Genomic DNA, 23994 nt, shown 5'->3' on the forward strand with positions numbered 1-23994 from the left:
AGTCAAGCTCTCCCCAAGCTTTCTTAATCAATTATGTCTCCCCATGTCATTATGTTCCCTTGATTGTGACTTTCCCCCACTCCACCCTCACACCAAATGGGTATGACAAGGCGGCCCTAGCAGATTGACTATTGGCGTGGGTTATAGCAGGATTCTACACCAGATTGAAGGCTAGAGACTCTTCTATTATATTCATTGAGACATGTTTTGTCTTGATAATATCATTTGTTTACGTGATGAGTAACAGTTTGGGGGGAATTTAACTCCTGCATAGTTTCTTGAATAGGGAGGCACATTTTAAGTCCAGATGTCTTGAAATGCATTTCAGTATTTTATGTTTATATAAATAATAATGTTTTATATTTTTACAGCCCACATTTGACACCATACCAGTATCACCTCTCGCAACAAATGGGGCTCCAATCTCCATGAAAAAACCCTTACGGAAACCTGTCACTTGTAAGTTTGTTCTTGCAATCAGTCTTTCATTATTTTTCACTGCTTTGAAGCATTTTAGCATTTACAAGTTTAGATAATTACACATGACCATCAGTTGTATCATCAAAGAAGATACATGATTGAATGATAATTCTGTATAATTCCCAAACTGTCTCTTTGTATTTCAGCTAACAGCTGCACTTTAGAAAAAATTAACCCTGCAGTGGCAGAAGAACTTTCTTTTGAAGTATCATTTTCAGAGACTATTGTTCCAGATGATAAAGAGAAGCAGACAAACCAAAGAATTAAAAAAGATGACTGCATTTTACCGGTAAGTGCCTATAGAATTATTAATGAGGTAGATTGTCTGTAAGGTGACATTAGAAAGCACATGTGATGCTGGTATCTATAACATCCTGAAATATTGGGGCACATTTACTTACCCGTCCCGTCACGATCCCCGCTGTGTGTTGTCTGACGAGGATTCGGTTCTGCTGCAATTCACTAAGATCATGCATCCAATTTCCTGCTTGTGTGACCACAAAAAAGACAAAGGTGGATGCGTATATAGGATCAAACAATAGTATCAATATTTATTAATTCATCAAAAGACAATATATACAGGACAGGCTAACAATATATACAGGACAGGCTAACAGGAACAGACGGGGGGAGTGAGGCAGACCGTCTGTCTGTTCCTGTTAGCCTACTCGCATCCTTTTCTCACCCTGCATACCTTGTTATCATTTTGGTATTGTATGATCAGGCTCAGGGATATTATTATCAACGCACTTTTTTCTGCACAGGTCACTTTATATATTCCATTGACCTCATACTGTTTATATTCGAATTTCTATTGTACCCATTTCCTGTATGCAGATATTTGATTGATTAGTTTGGGATAGGGAGTTCAGGGCACCATCTGCCCTGGGTAGTCATATACATCCATTGGATGTATTTTTAAGTGTTTTTATGTTGTTTGTCCTTTATATATTGTCTTTTGATGAATTAATAAATATTGATACTATTGTTTGATCCTATATACGCATCCACCTTTGTCTTTTTTGTGGTCACATATAGTTCATTAGGATGCGTATATATTATCACACGGAGATTACTTTGGTAGTGCCTGCGTGTCGCTTCCCCAGCTGAGGTCCACTGGAGTTCACCTTCTTCTTCCCGATGCATGTGAGTGCTGATCTTGCGACACAATTTGCTTTTTAAATTCCGCGGTTTGTCCGAATCTGTCGGGTTGTCACTCATTCACGCCCCCCGAATTGTGTCGCATGCAAGCCGGCGCCGATGTGCCACAATCCAATTGCGTGCGCAAAAACCCGGGGCAATTCAGGGCAAAACGGAAAAAACCTGCAAAACCCGACGAAAATGCATCCCATGGACCCTTAGTAAATGTGCCCCATTGTATGTATCTTCGGAAAAGGTCTCTACAAACTCTGAGGAAGAAAAGAATTCTGGGAGATTTCTGCTCTGGGTTGTCTTTCTTTTCTTATTCTTTCAGACATTTAGTTGAGGTTAAAGGTTCAACTATATCAATTTATAGCTATTATATGTTATCCATGCATGAAATCTTGAAATAACTTCTTCTATTTACTTGGTTTAATTTTATATTGAAAGTCAACCATTCAGAAAATTCCTGTCATTATCTTTCAGAAATTCATTGTTTGGAAAAGCAGATTTGGGCTTACAGAGGTTGAAGATTTATCTTCTGAAGATATGAAAAAAATACGGTATCTTTCCTTAATCGAATTAACAGCTTTCTATGATGCTTTGGGCATTGAATTAAAAAGGAATAGAGTTCTGCGTGTTAAAGGAAGAGGTAAAGTATGATATTGTCAGTTTGTTGTATTAATATGGATGTTTCGGCTTGGTAGTAATTTAGCTTGGTGCCTTTTATGTTTTTTAGAAAGTGGCCTTTTTGGAGTTTCTTTGACAACATTATTGGAAATTGATCGAAAGAAAGTACCTGGCACAAAGGTCCCCTTAATCTTTCAAAAAGTAAGTATACCATAGACAGTAAATACAGTTTTGAAGAAAGTTCTTATATAACTTTAATGGAAAGAAAATACTGCACTGTGCATTGTTTGGCAATGTACTCAAGTATAACCCGAGTTTTTCAGCTCAAAATTTGTGCTGAAAAACCCTAACTCGGCTTAAACCCGAGTCTATGAAAAAAAATAACACTGTACTCACCTTCCAACGCCCCCTGTAGGTCCTCTTCTTGCTTTAAATGCTCTGGTGCCTCTTCAGGTCCCTCGGCTCCTCTTCGGCTCCTCTTCAGGTTGTTCTGCTTCTCTTCGGGTCCCCTCACAGCAAGCGGCTTACATATTGTGTGTACCAACCAAGCATGATGACCCGAAGAGGACCTGAAGAAGACCGAAGGAACCAAAGAAGACCAAAGGACCTGAAGAGGATCTAAATGATCCCAAGAGGATCCAAAGCAAGAAGAGGACCTATGGGGGGCATCGGAAAGGTGAGTACAGTGTTAATTTTTTTTACTACAGGGGAGCTGGAAGGCTATATACTACAGGGGGCTGCCAGGCTATATACTACAGGAACTTGCAGGCTATATACTACAGGGGCTGGCAGGCTATATGCTAGATGGGCTGGCATGTTATATACTACAAGGGCTGGCAGGCTATATACTAGAGGGGCTGGCAAGCTATATACTAGAGGGGCTGGCAGGCTATATACTAAAGGGGCTGGCAGGCCTATTTACTGCAGGGGCTGGCAGGCTGTATATAAGATGGGGCTGGCAGGCTATATACTAGCACAGCTGGCAGGCTATATACTACATGGGCTTGTGGGCTATATACTGGAGGGGCTGGCGGGCTATATACTAGAGGGGCTGGCAGGCTAAATACAGGAGGTGCTGGCAGGCTATATACCAAAGGGTCTGGTTTGCTATATTCTACAGCGGCTAGCACACTATATACTACAGGGGCTGGCGGACTACGTACTACAGGGGCTGGCAGACTATATACTGGGGGGGCAGGCAGGCTATATACTGCGGGGGCTGTGGCCAATGCATTTCCCACCCTCGGCTTATACTCGAGTCAATAGGTTTTCCCAGTTTTTTGTGTTAAAATTAGGTACCTCAGCCTATACTCGGGTCAGCTTATACTCGAGTATATACTGTAACTAAATCAGGTTTTTTTCTCAGTTTCTACAAGCTATACCAAACATAGAGGTTTAAGTATGAAGAATTCATCAAAATATTTTCTTGGGTTGTTTATAATAGTGTTTAGTGTACCTGAAACGCAAAGTTCATCAGAAGTTCAGGTTCAGGTCACGACTTTGCTGGTGACAATTAAAGAGTCAACACCCATTATCAGTGCCGGCACAGATCTTGGGTGTTACTGGGGGTGTGGACTCGAGCAGCATTTTAAAGGAAACCTACCACTTGAAGTGGCAGGTTTCAGAAGAAAACACCGAGCACCAGCTCAGGCTGAGCTGGTGCCGGAGCTTGTTTTTGTTAGTGTTTTAAACCGCGGTATCGTGGTTTAAAACACTTTTTAAACTGTATAGCCGGCGCAGGGAGGTACGCGCTCGGCGCTTACCATGCGCGCGACTGTGCGCGCGGCTACATAGGAAGTGAAGGAGAGCCGCGCGCATGGTAAGCGCCAAGCTCGTGTCAGAAATTTAAAGTCATAGCTGAAAATCCTGCAAATAGAAGCCCTTGCTAGAAGTTTTAATACTTTCATACTTTTAATTATTTATATTTGCATATGTTTTTAGTGAATTAAGAATAATCATTTCATAATGTTATACATGTTATCTGTTAGTTATTGCAGCGGCTTGAGGAAACGGGTCTAGAGACTGAAGGAATACTGCGAGTTCCAGGCTCCGCATCACGGGTTAAGGTAGTTTTTTAATTTTACAACTTTAGTGATCTGAAATATAAAGTTGTATTAATTGATAATTAATTGATAATGATATTTTCTGTGCAATGAAAAACTATGCTATTTTTCTATATACATTTTTTTAAATAAATTCTTATTTTTTTTCATTTTACTAATATAAGTCAAAATAAAGGAAAAGAGGAAAATAACACTCGAAGGTGTACAGCATCAATATACTTTCTGTATCAAGTCCTCACTGTTTTTCTAGATTTGTGTTGTTTTCATCCTGTAGGAAGCCTCAATGTCTACTTCCTGTGGATGAAAACTCATCCATGATCATGTGATGTCACACAGGTGCACGGCTCATCAGTATCACAGAGAGTAATCAGAGCTGTGTGTTTTAATGTGCACTTTTCCATACAATTCTTCAACTAAATTTTCAACAATTCAAATGCACAATTGAGTAGCATTAGTAGAACAAAATTTGGTAGCAGTAGTTACTACCAGTAGTGCTGCACAATGTATAACCTTTTTCATGAGGTAAATCACAATATGATTTATTCATCCCAAGAAAGACATATAACAAAACATTTCTATTTTAAAAATAGTGTTTTTTTAATATCATGTTGTGTATGAAAAATTAGCACAATGCAAAGAGATGTAAAAAATGAAGTGTAAAATATTCAGAAAAAACAAGCATGGATTTTGTAGAGGTTAAAAAAATGCTGATACCATTCAATTTTTTAGTTCAAAATTGATGGTAGATGGTATATGCATCCTACTACTAAGAAGTTCCTGAGGCCTTTTTTTATTCTAACTTTACATAGTGTTATAAAAATTATGCTAATTAGTCTGGGCTACATTACCGGACCGCCCTGTTTAATTTATTCACTCCCCCCTTCTGATACTTAAATTGGAACGGGGGAGTGAATTAACTAGAAGCTATATGCTCTGAGGTGCTGCAGTGACATAGCGGGAGCGTCCCCAACTAATTAGCATAATTGATCATTGCAATCACGGAATATTATTATAGTAAAAGTTCCCCAGTAAAACTGATGGCAGATTTCCTTTAAGCATCAGAAAACAGATTTATAACATCAAAGTTTTGACCACTGTTTATATGTCGATTTACCAAAAGATTATTAATCAGAGACTGCTAAACCAATGGATTTCACAAAACCTTTACATAAATTTACAGAATTTTGATTTTGAGTAACACAATACTGAATTAACAGATTGTCTGTATTTACAGAGTCTCCGTGAAGAAATGGAATCAAAATTTAATGATAACACATTTGACTGGAAGAAGGTTCGAAACAATGATGCGGCTGGTCTTCTAAAGATGTTCATAAGAGAACTGCCCACACCTTTGTTTACAATGGAGTATCTCCCCGCCTTTACTACTTTAGTAGAAAGTAAGTACCTGGTTTAATTTTGCATAGAAAGTGCTCAAAGAGTAGTATTATTGTCAAAGCCAATGGTAGTATTTAGAAGGGTTGAAGCGAGGCTCACCAGATCCAGTTGTACTAGATTAGGCACAACTCTATTTAAGGGCGTGTTGGAACTGGTACCAGGGCCTCCAGGGGCTGCCTACAGACAGGGGCCGTCAAAACACGGTCTGGAATCTTGTTCGGTAGATAAAGGGGGGGTATGTCACAGTTGGCACACTCAGGTATTCATGAACAAGGGAGATGGATTGTGAACGAATATTTTATTTGGTATTTCTGGAACACAATGCGTTTCGGAGTCCAAAACAACTCCTTTATCAAGTGGTTTGAGAATGGGGTTCTACTTTCCCTCCTCCTACTTCTGGAAGATAAAACTACTTTTACCAGTTTGAATTCCAGGAACCGCTGAAGTAGTTCCAGGCTAACTTCAGCAGTTCCTGGAATTCAGAAGTAGCTTCATCTTCCAGAAGTAGGAGGAGGGAAAGTAGAAGCCCAGTCTCATACCATTTGATAAAGGAGTCATTTTGGACTCCGAAATGCATTGTGTTCCAGAGATACCAAATAAAATATTCGTTCACAATCCATCTCCCTTGTTTGTGAATAGCTGAGTGTGCCAACTGTGACCCCTCCCCGTCCCCCTTTATCTGGTTCTGTTTTAGACATTAAATCAATATTCCAGTTCTAGTAAATCAATGTTCTACTTTGTATAATGGAAAGTTCTACTTTTAGATATTAATTCCTCAGGGTTCTCAAGATCTTGTACTTCTTAAGTCTACATTATTTACCTCCAGCATCATGTACATGGCAGAGCCTTGTGCTTGTACTGGGAGTCCCTGAGGAGTTGTATTCAAGATGTGAACCAATGTATGAAGAGCCTGCACAAAAATTTATTAATCCATCAAAACTACCAGTCTGAATAGCCCTGAATGTCTGTGGGTCTGAAGGTCAGATTGTATGATAAAATAAATTTATATTATTTTTAGGGGTTTTCCCATTTAAAATTGATTTGATTTTTTTAATCAAAATCAGATTGGTAATTCCCTCGACTTAGCTGTTAACTGAATGGATCCAAGCTGCGGTTGCTATGCCTGTAGACAGAGGTGTAAATACAGGGGTATCAGCCATAGCAGCTTCCATGGGGCCCGCATTGTCAGGGGGCCTCGGCATCTGAGATATTGGGTTTGTATATGCAGCATGGGTGTGTGTTTGTGCTGTATGTATATGTTGTATGTTTGTATATGGTATTGCATGTATGTGTGTATTTGCTGTGTATTTGTGATGTGTATAAGCTGTATGTCTGTGTATATGATTCATGTGTATATATGGTACTTCATATATGTGTGTATACACTGCTTATGGTACTGTATATCTATGTATTTTCTGTATGTGTCTATATGCTATATGTGTGTAAATATATGATGTGTATAATCTATACGCATACCTCCCAACATTTCTGGAAGGGAAAACGGAACAAAATGGATCCCCCTAAGCCACATGTTTAGGGGGGAAGAGTGACCCCTTTCAGAAGTCTGCTATGGGGCCCTGTCTCTCCTAGTTACACCCCTGCCCGTATATCAGGGTGCCAGAGTGCTTGCATTAGGCAGGCGGCCTGTAACATCATGATGATGTCAGATCCTGCTCATTCCGCTATAGATGAAGAGAGACTAAGATCATAATGCTATCTGAATATAGCAACCAAGATCAAAAGATTACTGCAGTTGTAGTCAGTTGAGTTTTGTACATAGACATTGTATGCACACAGGTAATAGATTGTATGGTGCGTGGAACATTTCAAAGCCATAGAAAATGTTTCACTGCACTAAACTAAATCCTGCTGGGCTGAGAATATCCTTATCAACTATTAGCCTGAACCGCAGGTAACTTTTAACTTTGAAAAGTGTTTTCTGAGGACACTTGTTTCTTTTTTACCATGTGAGTCTTTGTTTGTAGATATTGTCTACCGTGACACTGTAGATACCTTTGTAGGTCAATCATATAACATTAAGTCCAGTTTGCCCAGAGTATTTTCTTTTAGATAATGCGTAATTTATGTTATCCAGTGATGTCAGAGGCAGAATTATGACAGGGTAATCTTTCAGCTCTGAGACGTTGTATAAAACAAATCCTCATGAGAACACAGCAAGCCTTTTCTGAGGAACTAATCAAATTTCAGACTTTCATATAAGAATTCTTATATCAGATATTTTCATTTCTTTAGAAATCTCCAAGATCAAATTGCAGCTGCAAGCTCTTCACCTATTAATCATGCTTCTGCCTGATGCCAACAGAGATACTGCCAAGGTAAATTCAATTAGAAACAGCATTACAAAATATTTCTATGCATTTCCTACAAGGACTAAGATGCAAGTTCTCTGTAATCTTTTCACATGTTGATTATATTTGCATTGTCTATCCAGAAAAAAATTGGGATACTTCAATTGGCAGCCCTTGACAATAAATTAAAGACACATGGAAGCTCAAGACTTTCTGTATCTCATAATGGATCTTTAATAAAGGAAAATCTTGAGTAATATCAATCCTACCTGCAGTTATTAATGTAACTATAATTATAATAAGGCTCAGTTCACACCTGTGTTCAGCATGTTAACTTTCCTATTCCATTATCAAACAGCAGAGAAATGCAACCTTCCGTATATGGAAATCAATGCGGAGTGGAAGATTCCATTCCATTAGTCGGTGCCAAATGTTGTGAGTTTGGGTTCCATACCCGGACTTCATCCAGAAGTTTGGGTTTGGCTTACCAAACTCCCGCTGGTAACTCCCTCCCCATAAATATTGGATGACGTCACTTGGAGCATTAATCCTTAGGAAAATGTTGGTGGTGTGTGCGCGTCAGCATTTAAATCCCGCTGGTGGCTTTACCGGCAGAATTTATAGGCTCATTTCTGCAATAGGTGCCTTTCTGATAAGAGAACACATTTTTTTTCAACCTGACTCAAACACCTAGAATGAAATATCATCTGTTATTCTACTGTCGGGCAATAATAATTCATAATAGATATTACTTTCACTGTCTTTTTAATTAGGCTTTACTTCACTTCCTGAAAAAAGTTGTGTCAAATGAAGAAAAAAACAAAATGAGTTTGTGGAATGTATCCATGATCCTTGCACCAAACCTGTTTATATACAAAGGCAAAAGTGCCAACCAGGAAGAGATGAAGGCAGCAGCATCTACTGCACACATTGTCCGACTTTTAATTAGGTACCAGGACATTTTATGGACGGTGAGGAAAACTTTTCCGTACAAATATTATTGTCAAATATTATTGAACAAATAGGCTCTTGTGTAATAAAATATCATTTAATAAAGCCGACTGTCATTTATTTTCCATGACTGTAATCCTTTGTTTTACACTGAATTGTACAAATAGTGTTTTATAATCAAGAAATTCAGTGAAGGAAGAGGAATATTGATCATGTATTAGTGGAAAAAAAAAAGTTCATTATGCATTATAGACCTCTTCTATGTTGTTCCAGTTTTAGCATTGGAATAAACATAATGGGGGTCATTTACTAAGAGCCCGATTCGCGTTTTCCCGACGTGTTACCCAAATATTTCCGATTTGCGCCGATTTCCCCTGAATTGCCCCGATCGGATTGTGGCGCATCGGCGCTGGCATGCACGCGACGGAAATAGGGGGCGTGGCCGAACGAAAACCCGACGGATTCGGAAAAACCGCCGCATTTTAAAAATAAATGTGTCGCGGAGCTTGCACTTACCTTCACTCTGCCCGGCTCGGTGAACTCCAGTGCGTTCCGATGCTTTCCAGCGCAGCAGCGCCACCTGGTGGACGGTGGAGGAACTACCTTAATGAATCCCGGCCAGACCCGAATCCAGCGCAGAGAACGCGCCGCTGGATCGCGAATGGACCGGGTAAGTAAATCTGCCCCAATGCCTTTTATACTACTTTATATAGTGCCTGTATGAGGTTTCCAGAAAACATATGGTATATGTACTATATATACATATAGTATATGTTCAACACATTCAGATTCCAGTGTCATTCTATGGTATAGAATAGTTTCAACAATGTATACCACATAAAGAAAGCTAGTAGAACACTTCTTCAGCATAATAGGAGCCGGACCAATCATTTATTAAATGATAACGCACCAGAAAATTCCTACCTCTTATGGCATAATGCAGGGGAAATGACAAAAGACCCTAAAATAAAATGATCAGATGACCAAAGTTTTATGGAAAAATACCAATAAAATACTATTGAAATGGGTTATAAATTTCTTGTTTGCCCTTTGCATGGTAGTTTCTCATTAAAGGGGTTCTCTTTCTACACTCTCGTTCAGCCACAAAACTGTCCATTACTGCCAGTCTCTGCATTCAGAGCGGTGCCGTCCCAACCACAAGCACATGCCTGCTGTAGACCTACAGTGACGGGGCGACACAACTCAATGTGAGGTGGACTATATTGTATAAGAGAGTTATAGTTTTTACAGCAGCCATATATACAGTAATATTTTCTTAAATTAATTCAAACAAAAATATGTGACACAGCCCCTGCATTATTTGATCATCCATTCATACGTATGGGAACCATGTACATTTCGCGGCAGTGGCTATGCTGGTAGACATTCATGGATTCAATAGTCTCCTAGTCTTCTTGAGTTCCAACGGATTATTTTACCATGAAAGTGCACAATGTCCAGCAATCTTGGAAGTATTGTACTTTTTGGAGTTCGAAAAATATGTAATCTATTCATATTACTGTATGTTGGCTATAGTTCAAACAAGTAGGTGAGAAAGACACACGTATTGTCTGCCGACTCCATTCCACATGGTGCATAAACTTCCAGCAGTACTTACCATTCATCACATCTCTCTATGCCTTTGGCAATAAATGCATATAAAGAGAAGCACGAAACCTGCTGGAAAGTAAAGTTGTAATGAAACCTAAGCCTTCTCATAAGGTTCTGCTATAAAACTCACAGGACACATTTTCACCAAATTACACAAACAAGTCTGCAACCTATTCATTTTATAGGTCACAAAAAGGATCTGATAGAGTAAAACCAGTTGTATAGCTATCTTATTGTTTACTTCCTATATTATTATAGGTTCCAGCCTTTCTGATTTCACAAGTGCGTAAAATGAACGAGGCGGCGTTGAACAATAACAAGAAGCAGCTTACATTTGATAAGAGTGTAAGGAAACTATTAAGGAGAAAGACAATGGAGCGTGAAAGGCCTGAAAGAAGAGAGGTAAGTCTTGCCATTTTCATCCTTAGGACAAAATAACATCCATTTTTGTTTGATTTTCCATTTGTTCTATGCTTAGCTAAAAGTCACAAATATAAAACTATATAAAAATAATTGTAAAATATTGCTAAAAATTAAAAGCCTGAAAAACATAGCATACAATAGCTCATGGATGATGGGTGAGCGTTCATTGGTATTTTGTATCTAAGCAACTGGTCTCATACATAATTGTGGTTTGTTTTCTTCCTGTTGGGAACTGGTTTTAATCTGACCCTGTATAAGTAAGGATTGATATAAAAGTTAAACTCAGTCTCTGTTCTTGTTGGCTAATTTCCCTAGTCCCAAAAACATATTAAGAATATTAACAGAACCTTTGAAGCTCATTTTTTATTTCAGAAATAAACAAAGCAGGTGATAAACTAACTGTAAAGAAGCTTATTTTTCAGCTTTTGTCCTGTAGTGTATCTGAAAGCCTTCTGAGATCCACCTACGTTAGGCAGATATGAAGGCTAATGACTGACTTTTTCCATAGCTGTAGATTCCTTTGATGATTTACCTTTCTAAGGAGATGGGACTATCCAAGGGAGTGTCTGTAAAGAGTCATTACACACATCAGGTTCTTTTAGCTCTCAGATGTCAGTAGATACAGGACAGAAAGCTGAATTACACAAACTGCTTAATTAAGGAAGAAAGGTGGAAAAAAAGGACATAGGAATATAGGGGTATAATTATACCCCCTCAGCATCTTGATGTATCGGGCAGGTTCCTGTCAGGGCCTAGCGTAGAAATAAACACAGCCGGTGACTTATCACATGTCTAAAGTCGCTGGCTGCAGCGAGTGTGCAGGCACGGGGACAGTGACGTCCCGCGCCAGCCCACTCCCGGCCAGCCGCGCCTTCCGCTCGACCGTCCACAAACCCCCCCCCCCTTCACACCTCTTCGTGACCCACTGGTGTGGAGAGAGCTAAACAATAAGCTAGCATTTGCAATTATTTCAGGGCTTCTATGCCACTGACGTGGCGGAGAGGCCCTGATAAATATGCCCCATAGTCTTTTAATAAAGTATATTACAAAGTTTGCTATAATCATCTTTACTATTGATTTCTGCAATTTTGTGAACCACATCCAGGGCTTCTCTGCTGGGAGCTGTAATTGACAGCCTCTTTGTAGAGTCAGTTACCTTGGTTGAGCTGGGAGTTTGTTCTCTGAAAATATGGGTGGTGTCTTCTTGGAGCTAAGTATGTGTCTCATCTGTGGGTTTAGTAATGGACAGCCTAGCCAGTTAGCTACTCTGGCATTTGTTGTTCTATTTCTGCTTTACTATATACTGTGTATCTGATTCTTGGTACGTTTTTGACCACTCTTTTGCCTATTGAATCTGTACCTTGCCACCATTTAATGACCCAGTTATCCTAACCACCCTTGTGTCTATCTGTTGTCCATCTGTATTCATCTGCCATCTGTTCAAGTTGTCTCTTACCATTTCTGGTCAACTGAGGCAATTAAATAGGGAATTAGGGTCACGGGTGAGCCCAGGGCCTCCACCCCTTTCTCTATCTATACAATTTAGTTATGCTTTTAGGCAACCCACTTTTACATTGAACTATATGTGTGGATTCTTTATCTAGACAAGACCAATGGGTTAGGAAATTATTTAAAATTAGCATATTTCCTGGCATTTTCCAGGCAAATATTTACAGTAATGACTTTGATCATGTGCCATCCATATAAGAACATGCATCAGACTAGACAAAAGAATCCATGTAATGTAAATAACGTGGAAAATACAGCAGGAAGTTTGATAAAGTCTCTAGTAACTGTATGGAATTGTCATTTGACTAATGTTCTTTCGAGATATCTAGATTGGATGGTATTTCCTTAAAGATCTCTTTTTATATCATCTGAGACAGGGTATCTGAGATGTGGTATAATGTGTGGATATATTCCCATAAGAATTCTATGTATAATTATAGTTTCCAATGAGAAAAATGAGCAGTGAAATAGGTTGGGGTGCCAGATGAATCACACAAAAGTGCATGGGATTGTCACATTAGCTGTGAAATGATATGATGGCGGTTCACCATCAATCATCATCATTCTTTAGGGATGGTATTTTGGGGAGTCAGTATTTAGTGAGGTCAATATAACCATGTGATTGCTTGAAATATTCCCTCTATTCCAACGTTTAACCAGCCAGTACCATTCTCTTGTTATATTTTGTGGTTAGATTTTTATTTAGCTTCTGGTAGAAGCTGTATCCAGAAGATTCAAGAAGTAGAGTTCTTAGATGTTAAAAGATTATCTTGTTGGGTTGAATTTGTACAAAGTCCATCATCATGTCTAAGCCCAAAGAAGCAAAGCTGTCTTGTGTTCTGGTTATTACAGCTCTGTTCTGCTTTTATATTTCAGCACTGTGATGTACCTGAAGGAGTGATAAGAGTCTATGCTCCATTGCACTCAAAGGTTTCCATGGCAATCCAGCTGAACAGTCGGACAAAAGCCAAAGACATCCTGGCGAGGTTTCAGTGTGAAAACAGGTGCTGTGCTAATCTGTTCTCGTGCTTCCTTCCCTTCATATTCATTTTATGCAACATAATACCTTGACAATTTTTCTGTCATATGACTTGATGATCTGTTATCCTAACTGTTTTTTGGAGGAATGTTATATGATTATTGCTACCAAAAAATGTCATAAAAATAACAATCAGATAATCACAATACGGAATCTTAAGGTTATTTAAATCTTTGTTGTTGTATTTCTATTGGTCAAAATTAGAAAACAAAAGTTCTTCTTTATCTTTTTTCCTAAAATAGCTCTATAATTGTCCATTTTATATAAGGAATGAGATACCACCCAGGCGCTGATTCCAATACTCAGCTCTATTCATTGGGATGGGGCTGTTATCTCAAAGACTATCCATGAACCAAGAATTTTTAAAATCCTGTTAACTCATTTAAGGAAAAGCTAAACCAATAAGGTGTTGAAGTATCTTGGAGTCTGTAAAATAGCATGTTAGTTACTACTTTATGGTGCCTGCTGTAGTGGCAACTTACCTATCAAACTTTGCCTACATCAGTGAGTCTACATAAAGGTTGGCATTGTCCCAGGCCATTACATGACATGTATTCACCTTATTTCAGCAGTGTTAGCCCATGCTGGCGTTAGCTTAAAATCTCAGTAGTCTTAGAGCTGGTGGATGGAGACTAGCTGCACTCAATCCAGTCCTGCTTACCATTCACTTCTAGGTAATAACTCTGTGAACTTCTGTCCATCTTGATAGCAAGACTGAATTCAGCAGAAGGAGGATAAAAGCTAAAAAAATGATATTTTCCTAATAAAATATACATTACAAAGTTTCTTATATTCATTCGATTTATAAAATATGTGTTGAAAAGTTAGTGAAATTATACAATGGACTATTTTTCCAGCATACTCACCAAATTTTCTGCCTAAACATAAGAATTCTTTCCAATAGAGGCAAATAAGTCTTCATAAAAGTCGTGTGTACAATGCAGCCTAAAGCTTTATTTCAAATTGCATGGAATGTTTGAGGTCTTAAAATATCAGTGTTACAATATGAAAGATCTTATTGTCTTTTGGTATTGATTGTTGATCAGTGCAATTCTCTTACAGTTAAGCACATATAGTATGTGAAATCTTTTAATATACTGAGTGATGATATTTAGATTGCATTGCAGCCGTTACTCATACAAACATATAGAACCTTTCTACTAGAGACCATATAAATGGTACAAATATTACTGGTGACATATGGGTTTCGCTGGTTATGTAATAAACTGAGGATCATTGTTGAAGGCTATATTCATTATAGGAATAAGAATGGAACCAAATGATTTTGCATCAGAATGTCTGGTTAGACTTCTGGAACTAATTATTAGTACACCCCAGAGAATACAACTTGGAGATGCCAGCGACGACAGCTGGGACCAAGTAATATCAAACAATGGGATGCTTTTACATATTTAGAATGAAAGAAAACTACATAGAGATGTTTCCAATCAAATGTTCTCTTTTGCTTTTCAGCCATGGCACTTCTGATAAATCACTAAACCAAAGCATATATGAAATTGGAGGAAACATAGGTAAGGATGATTTTGCCTCAATTGTGTATTTGATGTCTCTATATAATGTATTGGAATAACCATACTAGAAAATCTGCCCTAAAAACAGTGCCAAACATGAAGAACTTTAATAATCATTGACACAAGGCCATCTGAGGAGCATTTTCAGTAGGGATTTCTTATGTCAAACTGCTAGGACGTGGTAGCAGTTACTGATCTATGAAGTTCTGTCCGGTTATTGGATTGGATCTATGCTTTTATTTCTGCTCAGCATTGTAAAGAGAGGTATAATGCATAGGAAAAATGCAGACATTTCTCTATGTAGTTTGAACTAGACTCATTATACATAGTCCCATCACAATGCCCACAAATTAAAATACTATAAACGTTAAAGGAAATCTACCATCACAGTCCACCATGATAAACTAGGAGCTTACTCATAGATTCAGGCACTGTGACTGCGGAAATCGTCTATTATTTGTTTTACATGGCCTCTTTCTTTCTAAAATCAACTTTTGAAATTATGCTAATGAGCCTAAAGGCCTCTGTGGGAATTACTAGAGACCCTCCTGTAACTTCATAGGCTGTTACACTGTGGAAGAGCACTTCACCCAACCACTGTGTGAGATAACACCAGACAGGGGGAGGGGGATATGCTGAGGGAGCAGAGGGAGTACAGACAGTGTAACAGCCTGTGAAGCTACAGCGGATGGTGATCAATTGTACCAGTGTCTTATAGCGACACTGGTACAATTGATCCGGGGGTCCGAGTGGGCCCCTCCAGTACCCCGGGGCCCTGGCACTTGCCCGGGTTGGCCAGGTGCTGGCGCCGGGCCTGCATGAAGCAGCAGTGACACTCTGGGAAAAACCACTTCTGCTTCAAGGCATGAGGCCTTCTGCTTCACTTACAACTTAGGCCTCATGCACACAAATTACTAGAGACCCTCCTGTAACTTCATAGGCTGTTATACTGTGGAAGAGCACTTCACCCAACCACTGTGTGAGATAACACCAGACAGAGGGAGGGGGATATGCTGAGGGAGCAGAGGGAGTACAGACAGTGTAACAGCCTGTGAAGCTACAGCAAAAGTTGATTTTAGAAGGAAGGAGGTAATGGATACCAAATGTAAGAGGATTACCACAGTCACAGTACCTGGATCTATGAGTAAGTGTCCCTGGTCTGTCTTGCTTGATTTTGATGCTAGATTTCCTTTAAAGCAGTATTTTAGGATTATGACATTAATGACCTTTCCTTAGGATAATGTCAGATTGGGTACAGCGGGTAAAACCAACACCAAATAACATCATGAAGCCAGGGCCGGCTCCAGGTTTTAGTGGGCCCCTGGGCGACAGAGCCTTAGTGGGCCCCTACGTGGGCCGCCCTCCAGTAGCCACACTGCCCCCCCTCCCCCTGCAGACACACTGACTAGCCCCCTTCCACCTGTGGACACACTGACCACCCCCCCTCCTCTGCGAACACACTGAACCCCCACCTCCCCCTGCGGACACACTGACTACCCCCCTTCCACCTGTGGACACACTGACCACCCCCTCCTCTGTGGGCACACTGACCACCCCCCCCCTCCTCTGCGGACACACTGAACCCCCCCCCCTCCCCCTGCGGACACACTGAACCCCCCCCTCCCCCTGCGGACACACTGAACCCCCCCCCTCCCCCTGCGGACACACTGAACCCCCCCTTTCCCCCAGCGGACACACTGAACCAGTTATAGCGACACTGGTACAATTGATCCGGGGGCCCGAGTGGGCCCCTCCAGTACCACGGGGCCCCGGCACTTGCCCGGGTAGGCCAGGTGCTGGCGCCGGGCCTGCATGAAGCAGAAGTGACACTCTGGGAAAAACCACTTCTGCTTCAAGGCATGAGGCCTTCTGCTTCATTTACAACTTAGGCCTCATGCACACAAATGTGGGAACATAATCCCTTGTTTGTGGCTTCCATCGGTGGGTCACTCACACTGCCAATACCAAAATAAATGCTGAGGCTGCGAATATGGGCAGGAATAAGACCTGCTCTATAATTTGCGGTGCCGACAGTCAGCTCGGTCAAGATACGGTGCATGCACCGGTCATGGGCACATAAAAAAGGGGCCTTTTGTTCCCCGGATAAAAAACAGGTAGCACACGGACCTCATGCACACAAACATGTTATGGGGAACAAGTCCCAATAAAGTAAATAATGTTGGGCAGTTTAGAGCACAGTGATACTGTGATATCTTAGGGCTACATTCACATGGGCGTACACCCACTGGGCCGTAAGTAGGGCGGGCATACGGCGGCACGCTGGAGAGGGTGACTCCCTCTCCATAGAAAGTAATACTGCACAGCTGTTCTCACGGCTAAAGACAGAACATGCTGATTGCACCCTAAAGCAGTATGTGCAGGGCGTCAGGCTTTGTCTGATCTCATACTAATGAGGTCATTAATGTATTGGTTTTTGAAAACAGCTGCTGGAAGCTAAGTATGACTGTAGATAGCAGTAAAGAACCTATAGTACAAAACTGATTTAGGCAGAAGTACTGCTAGTCAGTACATGCACTTCAGTTCTACGGCACCCTTTGAATGATAGTACTTGCCCCTTATGTTATACATAGGTGTCTTACCAGTGAAATGCCCCCCACTAATCAGCTCTGTATCTGTCATGTAAAATGTATGTGGTATGAAGTTACAATGGCCCAGGAACATCCGATGTAGGCTGGAAGTATTGTGGTCATTGTTGCTTAAGGGGCCACTGTATAAATCTCATTATTGTCTTAAAGAACCACTCTGAGTTCTTTACAGCTTTGTCCAGGTCTTTGCAGATATTTTTCCATCTAATGCCTTCTTTCCTGTTTTGTGATTTAATAATAGCCGGACTCTTGGATCAAAACCAAACAAAGCGCAGTGAGCAACAATTTTCCAGAGCTCAGGACATCTGTAAATCAGAGATGATAAATGACTCTGTAATTGTCCACTTCATTTTCTAACCTTTGTTCAAGTTTACTGCAGCTTCAGCAACTTTCAGCATCTGTTAATGGACTTCTGGTTGTATCCTAGTTGTAAAGGACATTAGGAAAACTTGTTTTATCTGTGGGATCCAGGCAGTCCCCTGCTTACGTACAAGATAGGTTCTTTAGGTTTGTTTTTAAGTTGAATTTGTATGTAAGTCGGTACTGTATATTTTATAATTGTAGGTCCAGACAAAATTAATGTTTTGCCCCAATCACAATTGGATTTTCAATTTTTTTTCTGTAATGGGAGCAAGGATTATTAATAAAGCTTTATTACAGACACCTTACAGCTGATTATTGCAGTCTGGAGCTATAGTAAAGCATTCAGAGAGCTTCACCAAAGGTCACAGTGGGTAGATGGGTCGTCTGTAACTAGGGGTTGTCTGTAAGTCAGGTGTTTTTAAGTAGGTGACCGCCTGTACTTATAGTCAGAGAACACTGCCTTCTAAATACAGGATATATTGCTTTTTATATTCTTTTTTTTTAACTTTGTGTAAAAGTTATTAACTGTAATAAAATAAAAACGTAATCTTTTAAACATATAATTACATGTATAATAAAAAGCACTTACAGTAAAGTATGTCCTGAAGTATCTTGGCAGCTAAACAGACTATAAATACATGTTTTTTGCAGTGCATTAGTATGAACTAGTGATCACTTGACGATTAGTTCATATGCTGCTTTTGTAAAAATATAAAAAAGTAAAAACGAAACAACAAATAAAATAAAATTAAAAATAAAATTAATTAAAATGTCCCAAAAGCCCCTAGCACGTATAAAGCAATAAATAATTAAAAAAAAACATATTAGGTATCAACGCATCCTGAAATTCCCAATTTATAAAAATATAAAACCGATTATTTCCAACGTTGAATCCTGTGACTGAAAAATGCACTCTACTGTCTGAATTGCCACTTTTTTGCCATTTCTCAACACATAAAAATGTAATACAGACTGATCTAAAGGTTGCACAATACCCAAAATGGTAGCAATGAAAAAAATCAGCTTGTCACGGAAAAAATGACACCTTAGCCAACTCCCTGCTTCTTAGTATAAAAAAGTTATTGGAGCCAAAATATGGTAAAGGTAATAATTTTTTTTGGTAAAAAATGTTTTTATTTATTGTAAAATCTATTAACACCTAATAAAACCTATATAAATTTGGTATCCCTGTGATTGTACCAAACCATAGGGTATATTAGAGATGCCATTTGGAATGTACAATAAAAGACGTTAATCAGAGTTCTTGTCAATATTACCACATTTTGAATTATATTTCCACTTCCAAGTACACGGGATGGAATATAAAATACCGTCACTAGGAGGTACAATTTATTACACAGAAAACAAGCCCCCATACATCTCTGTACACAGAAAAATAATAAAGTTAGTGAAAAAAAGTGGGAGAGATAAACAGAAAGTAAAATGTTAAAAACCCATCAGTGGCAAGGGGTTAATAGAACACCTATACCACTTGATAAAAAAGTTTACAAATTCTCTGGTGTACCTGTTCAGACGTGACATTTTAGTTGCATTTAGAAACGCAATCCAAAGGCTCCACTCGTGATCACATATTTTGGTAACATTGTGTTTTCAATACGTTAACTATATGCTAAGGAAATGCAATCTTACCTCAACATGCGATCGCAGGTGGAGCCTTTGGATTGCGTTTCAAAACACAACCAAAATGCCAATGTACCAATGGACATGGCCCCAGGGGCTCGACAAACATGTCATAGCAAGCATGTTTTGAATAGTTTGAGGGGCGAAGTTAATAGAACGGGGTGATATGTGGGGGGTTCTATTAACAGAACTTCCAAAACCCCTATAATAATGAAATGTTACTTAAAATAATTGATTCAAAAATTTTCTTGAAAGTTTTAGGGAATGCTGTTTAATTTGTGTTCTTTCTAGTGTTGTAATAAAACAAAATGTCACATGAAAATGACGCCAATACAAAGCTGAGATATGGTAAATGTTAGTTAGTAACTAATTTGGGTAGTAAGACTATCAGTTTGAACAACAGAAAACATTTTGAAAGTAGCTAATTTTTACCAAATTCACCTTTATTTCATAAATAAATTTTAAATATATCAACCGAAATTTCCCACTAACTTGAAGTAGGAAAGTAACGGAAAAACAAACTCAAAAAAACTTGGGTAAGTTAAAGCCTTTAAAAGTTATTACCGGATAAAGTGACACATGCTGGTTTTGAAAAATAGGCCTTGGTCATCAAGGCGCAAATGAGCTTGGTCACTAAGGGTTAAAGCAGCTTTATGGCCATATGCAGCAATAGTCTGAAGCTGACACATTGAGATATACATACAGTTTTCGAGACATGTCCAGTAAAGTTAGCAGGTGAAAATAATCTTTGATTATGAAGGCAATGACGGTTCTGTAAAGGTGTCATCTTCTATATAGATTTATATAGATTTTATATTGTTACTTGTTTGCTGTAAATTTGCTTATTACTGTTGTTCTTCTGTTTATAAGAACTTTTGCTAATATTTTATATAAAGTGTTACAAATATTGTCTAGTGATTGCTGGCCATTCCTCTGACTACTATTTCATAGTCTGTAATACCATTTTCTTTTCTTTAGGAGAACACTGCTTAGACCCAGATACCTATATGCTGGATGTATATCATGTAAACCCTCATGCTGAATGGATATTAAAACCCAAAAACAGCTGAAAACAATGGATTTTGCAGCAATTTCTTCATTTCCGAGCCGCACTGATGGATTGTATTGGACAGAGTGCAGTATAGCTGCTATGAACCGTGACATTGCTTGAAAGGATGGACTATGAAGATTTGGGTACTTTGGATGGTGAACACTAAGTCTGTGGTGGAAACCTGTGGACATCGAATGAGCATATTATTTTTGCTCATGTTGGAATATAATTTATGCAAACTTTTAATTTCATTTTTTTGAAGTACAGTAAAACACTATGAGAAAGCCGGCCATGTGTCCTTCCTGATTGTCCCTTCTACCAGTATTATTGCTGACACGGGCCTTCTTACTGCTGGACAGACATTGAACCCTTTTATGGGTGATCCCGATGCCGTTAGAAGCTCTTAATATGGTGACATGAATGCTTTACCCAGCATCTCTGAAGTAATCTTTGCTATACATCCTTTTGTATAGGAACCACTACGTTTGTACAGTTACATGTTTCTATGTATTTGTAGATATTCTATAATGTTTGTTTTTTTGTATTTTTTTAAACATTTCCTTTGTGAACATATTTAACACGTGTAAACCATCTGTCATTACTTCAGTATTCACATTTAGTAATATGTTTTTACCATTTACAATAGTGGGTTCCTCTTCCATAGGCCATGAGTGTTTCTGCCAGGGGGATATGTTGTAAATGGAAATATCCAGGCATTTTGCCAACCGGCATGTATGTTTTAGACTTTGGTGTTGAAGCGATTCTTGCGTGACTTGTTTATTTGGATTGTGGAACGCACTATTATTGCAGGTTTCTATGAAAATGAATTCACTTGTATAAGCATAACTTATATAAATCCAGTGTTCAATAGAAAGCTGCTGCATTTTGTCATAATATACAGAAAACAGTTTATTTCTCATGGGGAGATAAACCTTAACGTTGGACATTATTTTTAATTTTGACTCAAATTCCTTAAGGGGCATCTACCATCAATTTTACTGGTGGTAGACATGTTACTAAGAAGTTCCTGAGGACCAATGTTCCTCATGACTTCTTTTATTATAACTCTATAGGCCATGATTTTTTCAATATACAGTTATAAAAAATAAGCTAATTAGTCTGGGGCACTTCAGTTACATCACCGGAGGGCCTACATCACTGGAGCACCGCAGAGACCGCCATCTTTTGATTTTTTTACTCTACCGTTCTGATACAGTCCCATCCTGCTACGGTCATCACCTGCTCTATGCACTGTGGACAAACGGGACTGGCAGATTTGTATCTGAATGAGGGAAGTGAATACATTTCAAGGCGTGGCGCTCTGAGGTGCTCCAGTGACTTTACTGGAGAGCCCCAGCATAATTTTTATAACTCTTATAATAACGTATAGAGTTATAATAACAGAAATCCTGAGGAACATAGGGAACATATTTTGGGATAAAACTGACACCAACACTGAAAAAATAATACAGGGATAACTTTCTGTACTTCAGGAGATTAAGCATTTCACAGAAATATGAAATATGAAATGCAAGGAGTGCAGCAGAGTCATGCTAGGATGTCTCCTGGCTGATTTCATGTCCCATGGGTTATGTACTGTATATCATCACTGGTCTGAAGGTAGTAATGATGTTGCTTTATTGGACATTAGTCAAGTGGGGTCAGGCCAGCATGACTCTTCCCTGTGACTCCTTAGGTCTTTTGTATGGAGCTTTCAAAGTCCTTTTTCTGTATCAGCAATGAAATGTAAGTCACTTCATTTATACTCTTTAATGGTCATTCCTTAAACGCCCTGAAGAGTGACTGTATAAAACTGATACCACTATATGGTCAATGTATAGTGATAATACCTGGTTTGGGGGCCCATTTAGCAGGGGCGTAACTCCAGCAGTAGCAGCCACAGCAGCTGCTATGGAGCCCCAATGTCATAGGGCCCCGGCATCCGACACACTAAATAATGGAGGATGTGCCCCATTATATACATGTTATGCTGCACATTGTACTGCATTATATGTATAACCGTGCACATCTTCCACAGTACACAGCATGAATCGACAGTTCAGATAATAAATGTTGGGTGAGGGGGAGGGGACAGCAGGAAGACAGGATTAGAAATCTCTCATTTCTAATTCCTGCGTACTTCCCCCATGTGGTCAGCAGCTACTGGGACAGGTTTGTGTAACTGTATAAATGTATACTGTATATCAATGCATATGATTGTGCAAGTAGGTGTATAAATGTGTGTATGTGTGTAAAAGTGTATAAATGTGTGAGTATACAAATATGTATATTTTCGAGGGGGTAGGGGCCCATTCAGAAGTGTGCTACAGGGCCCTGCCTCTCTTAGTTACGCGCCTACCACTTAGCTTCACCCCCCTGAGCTGGATGCCTAACTACCCCTATACCAAGAGTAGACCAACAAGCAACATCTTTTTATTAGACTTTCTTAAGACAGAACCAATACACTAGGTTAGATAAATGTTAGATAAATGCCCAACTATAATCATCACAGCAAGGAAACACTAAATTACAATAGGTGAGGCTAATACTAAAACATAACTTTTAATGTACTATGTCATTCAATAATCCTCAATCATGGCTGCAGTCCTAAATGGCTTACACCACTACAAGAACATGTCCCTAGGATAAGACAACCTACTCTTCCCCTGAGGGTGTGGGACCCCAGGTACAGGTAGCAGAGAATGTGGTCACTAGGTCAATTATAATCCAGACATAACATGTTTCACCCCAACACTGGCTCATCAGGGGATAAATATGTGACCTGCCAAAAGAGGTATATAACCATCACCAAATATTTCAAGAATAACCCTTACCAATGGTCTCTGAATACTCAATACAAAACATGAATGGATTTTGTACTGGATACACCAAGGATATTCTAGGGAGGATATATTCTGTCAAAACCACTCCTATTATTTCAAATCTCCAATGCATAGAAAGAAAGAAATATGCCTTACCGGTATGTTACAGGATGGCACTCCTCAGGATCACTACTGGTTCCTCCTGTATGGGACACACATGGTGTGTTAAACAACAACATGAATTTCCGATCTATACCAGGTACAATTTTTTGGTTGGCTGCAACTACTGTGGTTATCTACCTTATTTATTGACTTGTTTGGAGTCAGTTTTACTCACACTTAATAATCTATATTTACATCATTTTATAAATAACATTAAAAGTTATGTTTTGGTATCAGTCTCACCTATTGTACTTTAGATTTTCATAA

The 23994-nt window shown here is 39.2% G+C and overlaps 1 protein-coding gene across 6 annotated transcripts in view; it reads left to right on the forward strand.

The window, feature by feature from the left end:
* The window catches only part of ARHGAP28 (Rho GTPase activating protein 28), a 179535-nt gene extending 157602 nt beyond the window's left edge, over positions 1–21933 (forward strand). For all 6 annotated transcript variants that reach the window (XM_072152198.1, XM_072152197.1, XM_072152200.1 and 3 more), the window contains exons 4-15: positions 372–459; positions 627–769; positions 2107–2272; positions 2360–2451; positions 4239–4316; positions 5548–5710; positions 7962–8044; positions 8791–8988; positions 10838–10981; positions 13388–13515; positions 15024–15082; positions 20671–21933. In XM_072152198.1, the coding sequence (XP_072008299.1) occupies positions 372–459; positions 627–769; positions 2107–2272; positions 2360–2451; positions 4239–4316; positions 5548–5710; positions 7962–8044; positions 8791–8988; positions 10838–10981; positions 13388–13515; positions 15024–15082; positions 20671–20762 (1434 nt within the window). In that variant the 3' untranslated portion in view covers positions 20763–21933. The remainder of the gene's footprint in view (positions 1–371; positions 460–626; positions 770–2106; positions 2273–2359; positions 2452–4238; positions 4317–5547; positions 5711–7961; positions 8045–8790; positions 8989–10837; positions 10982–13387; positions 13516–15023; positions 15083–20670) is intronic.
* The last annotated feature ends 2061 nt before the right edge of the window (positions 21934–23994 follow it).

Source organism: Engystomops pustulosus, chromosome 5, assembly GCF_040894005.1.
Source record: "Engystomops pustulosus chromosome 5, aEngPut4.maternal, whole genome shotgun sequence".
NCBI lineage: Eukaryota > Metazoa > Chordata > Amphibia > Anura > Leptodactylidae > Engystomops > Engystomops pustulosus.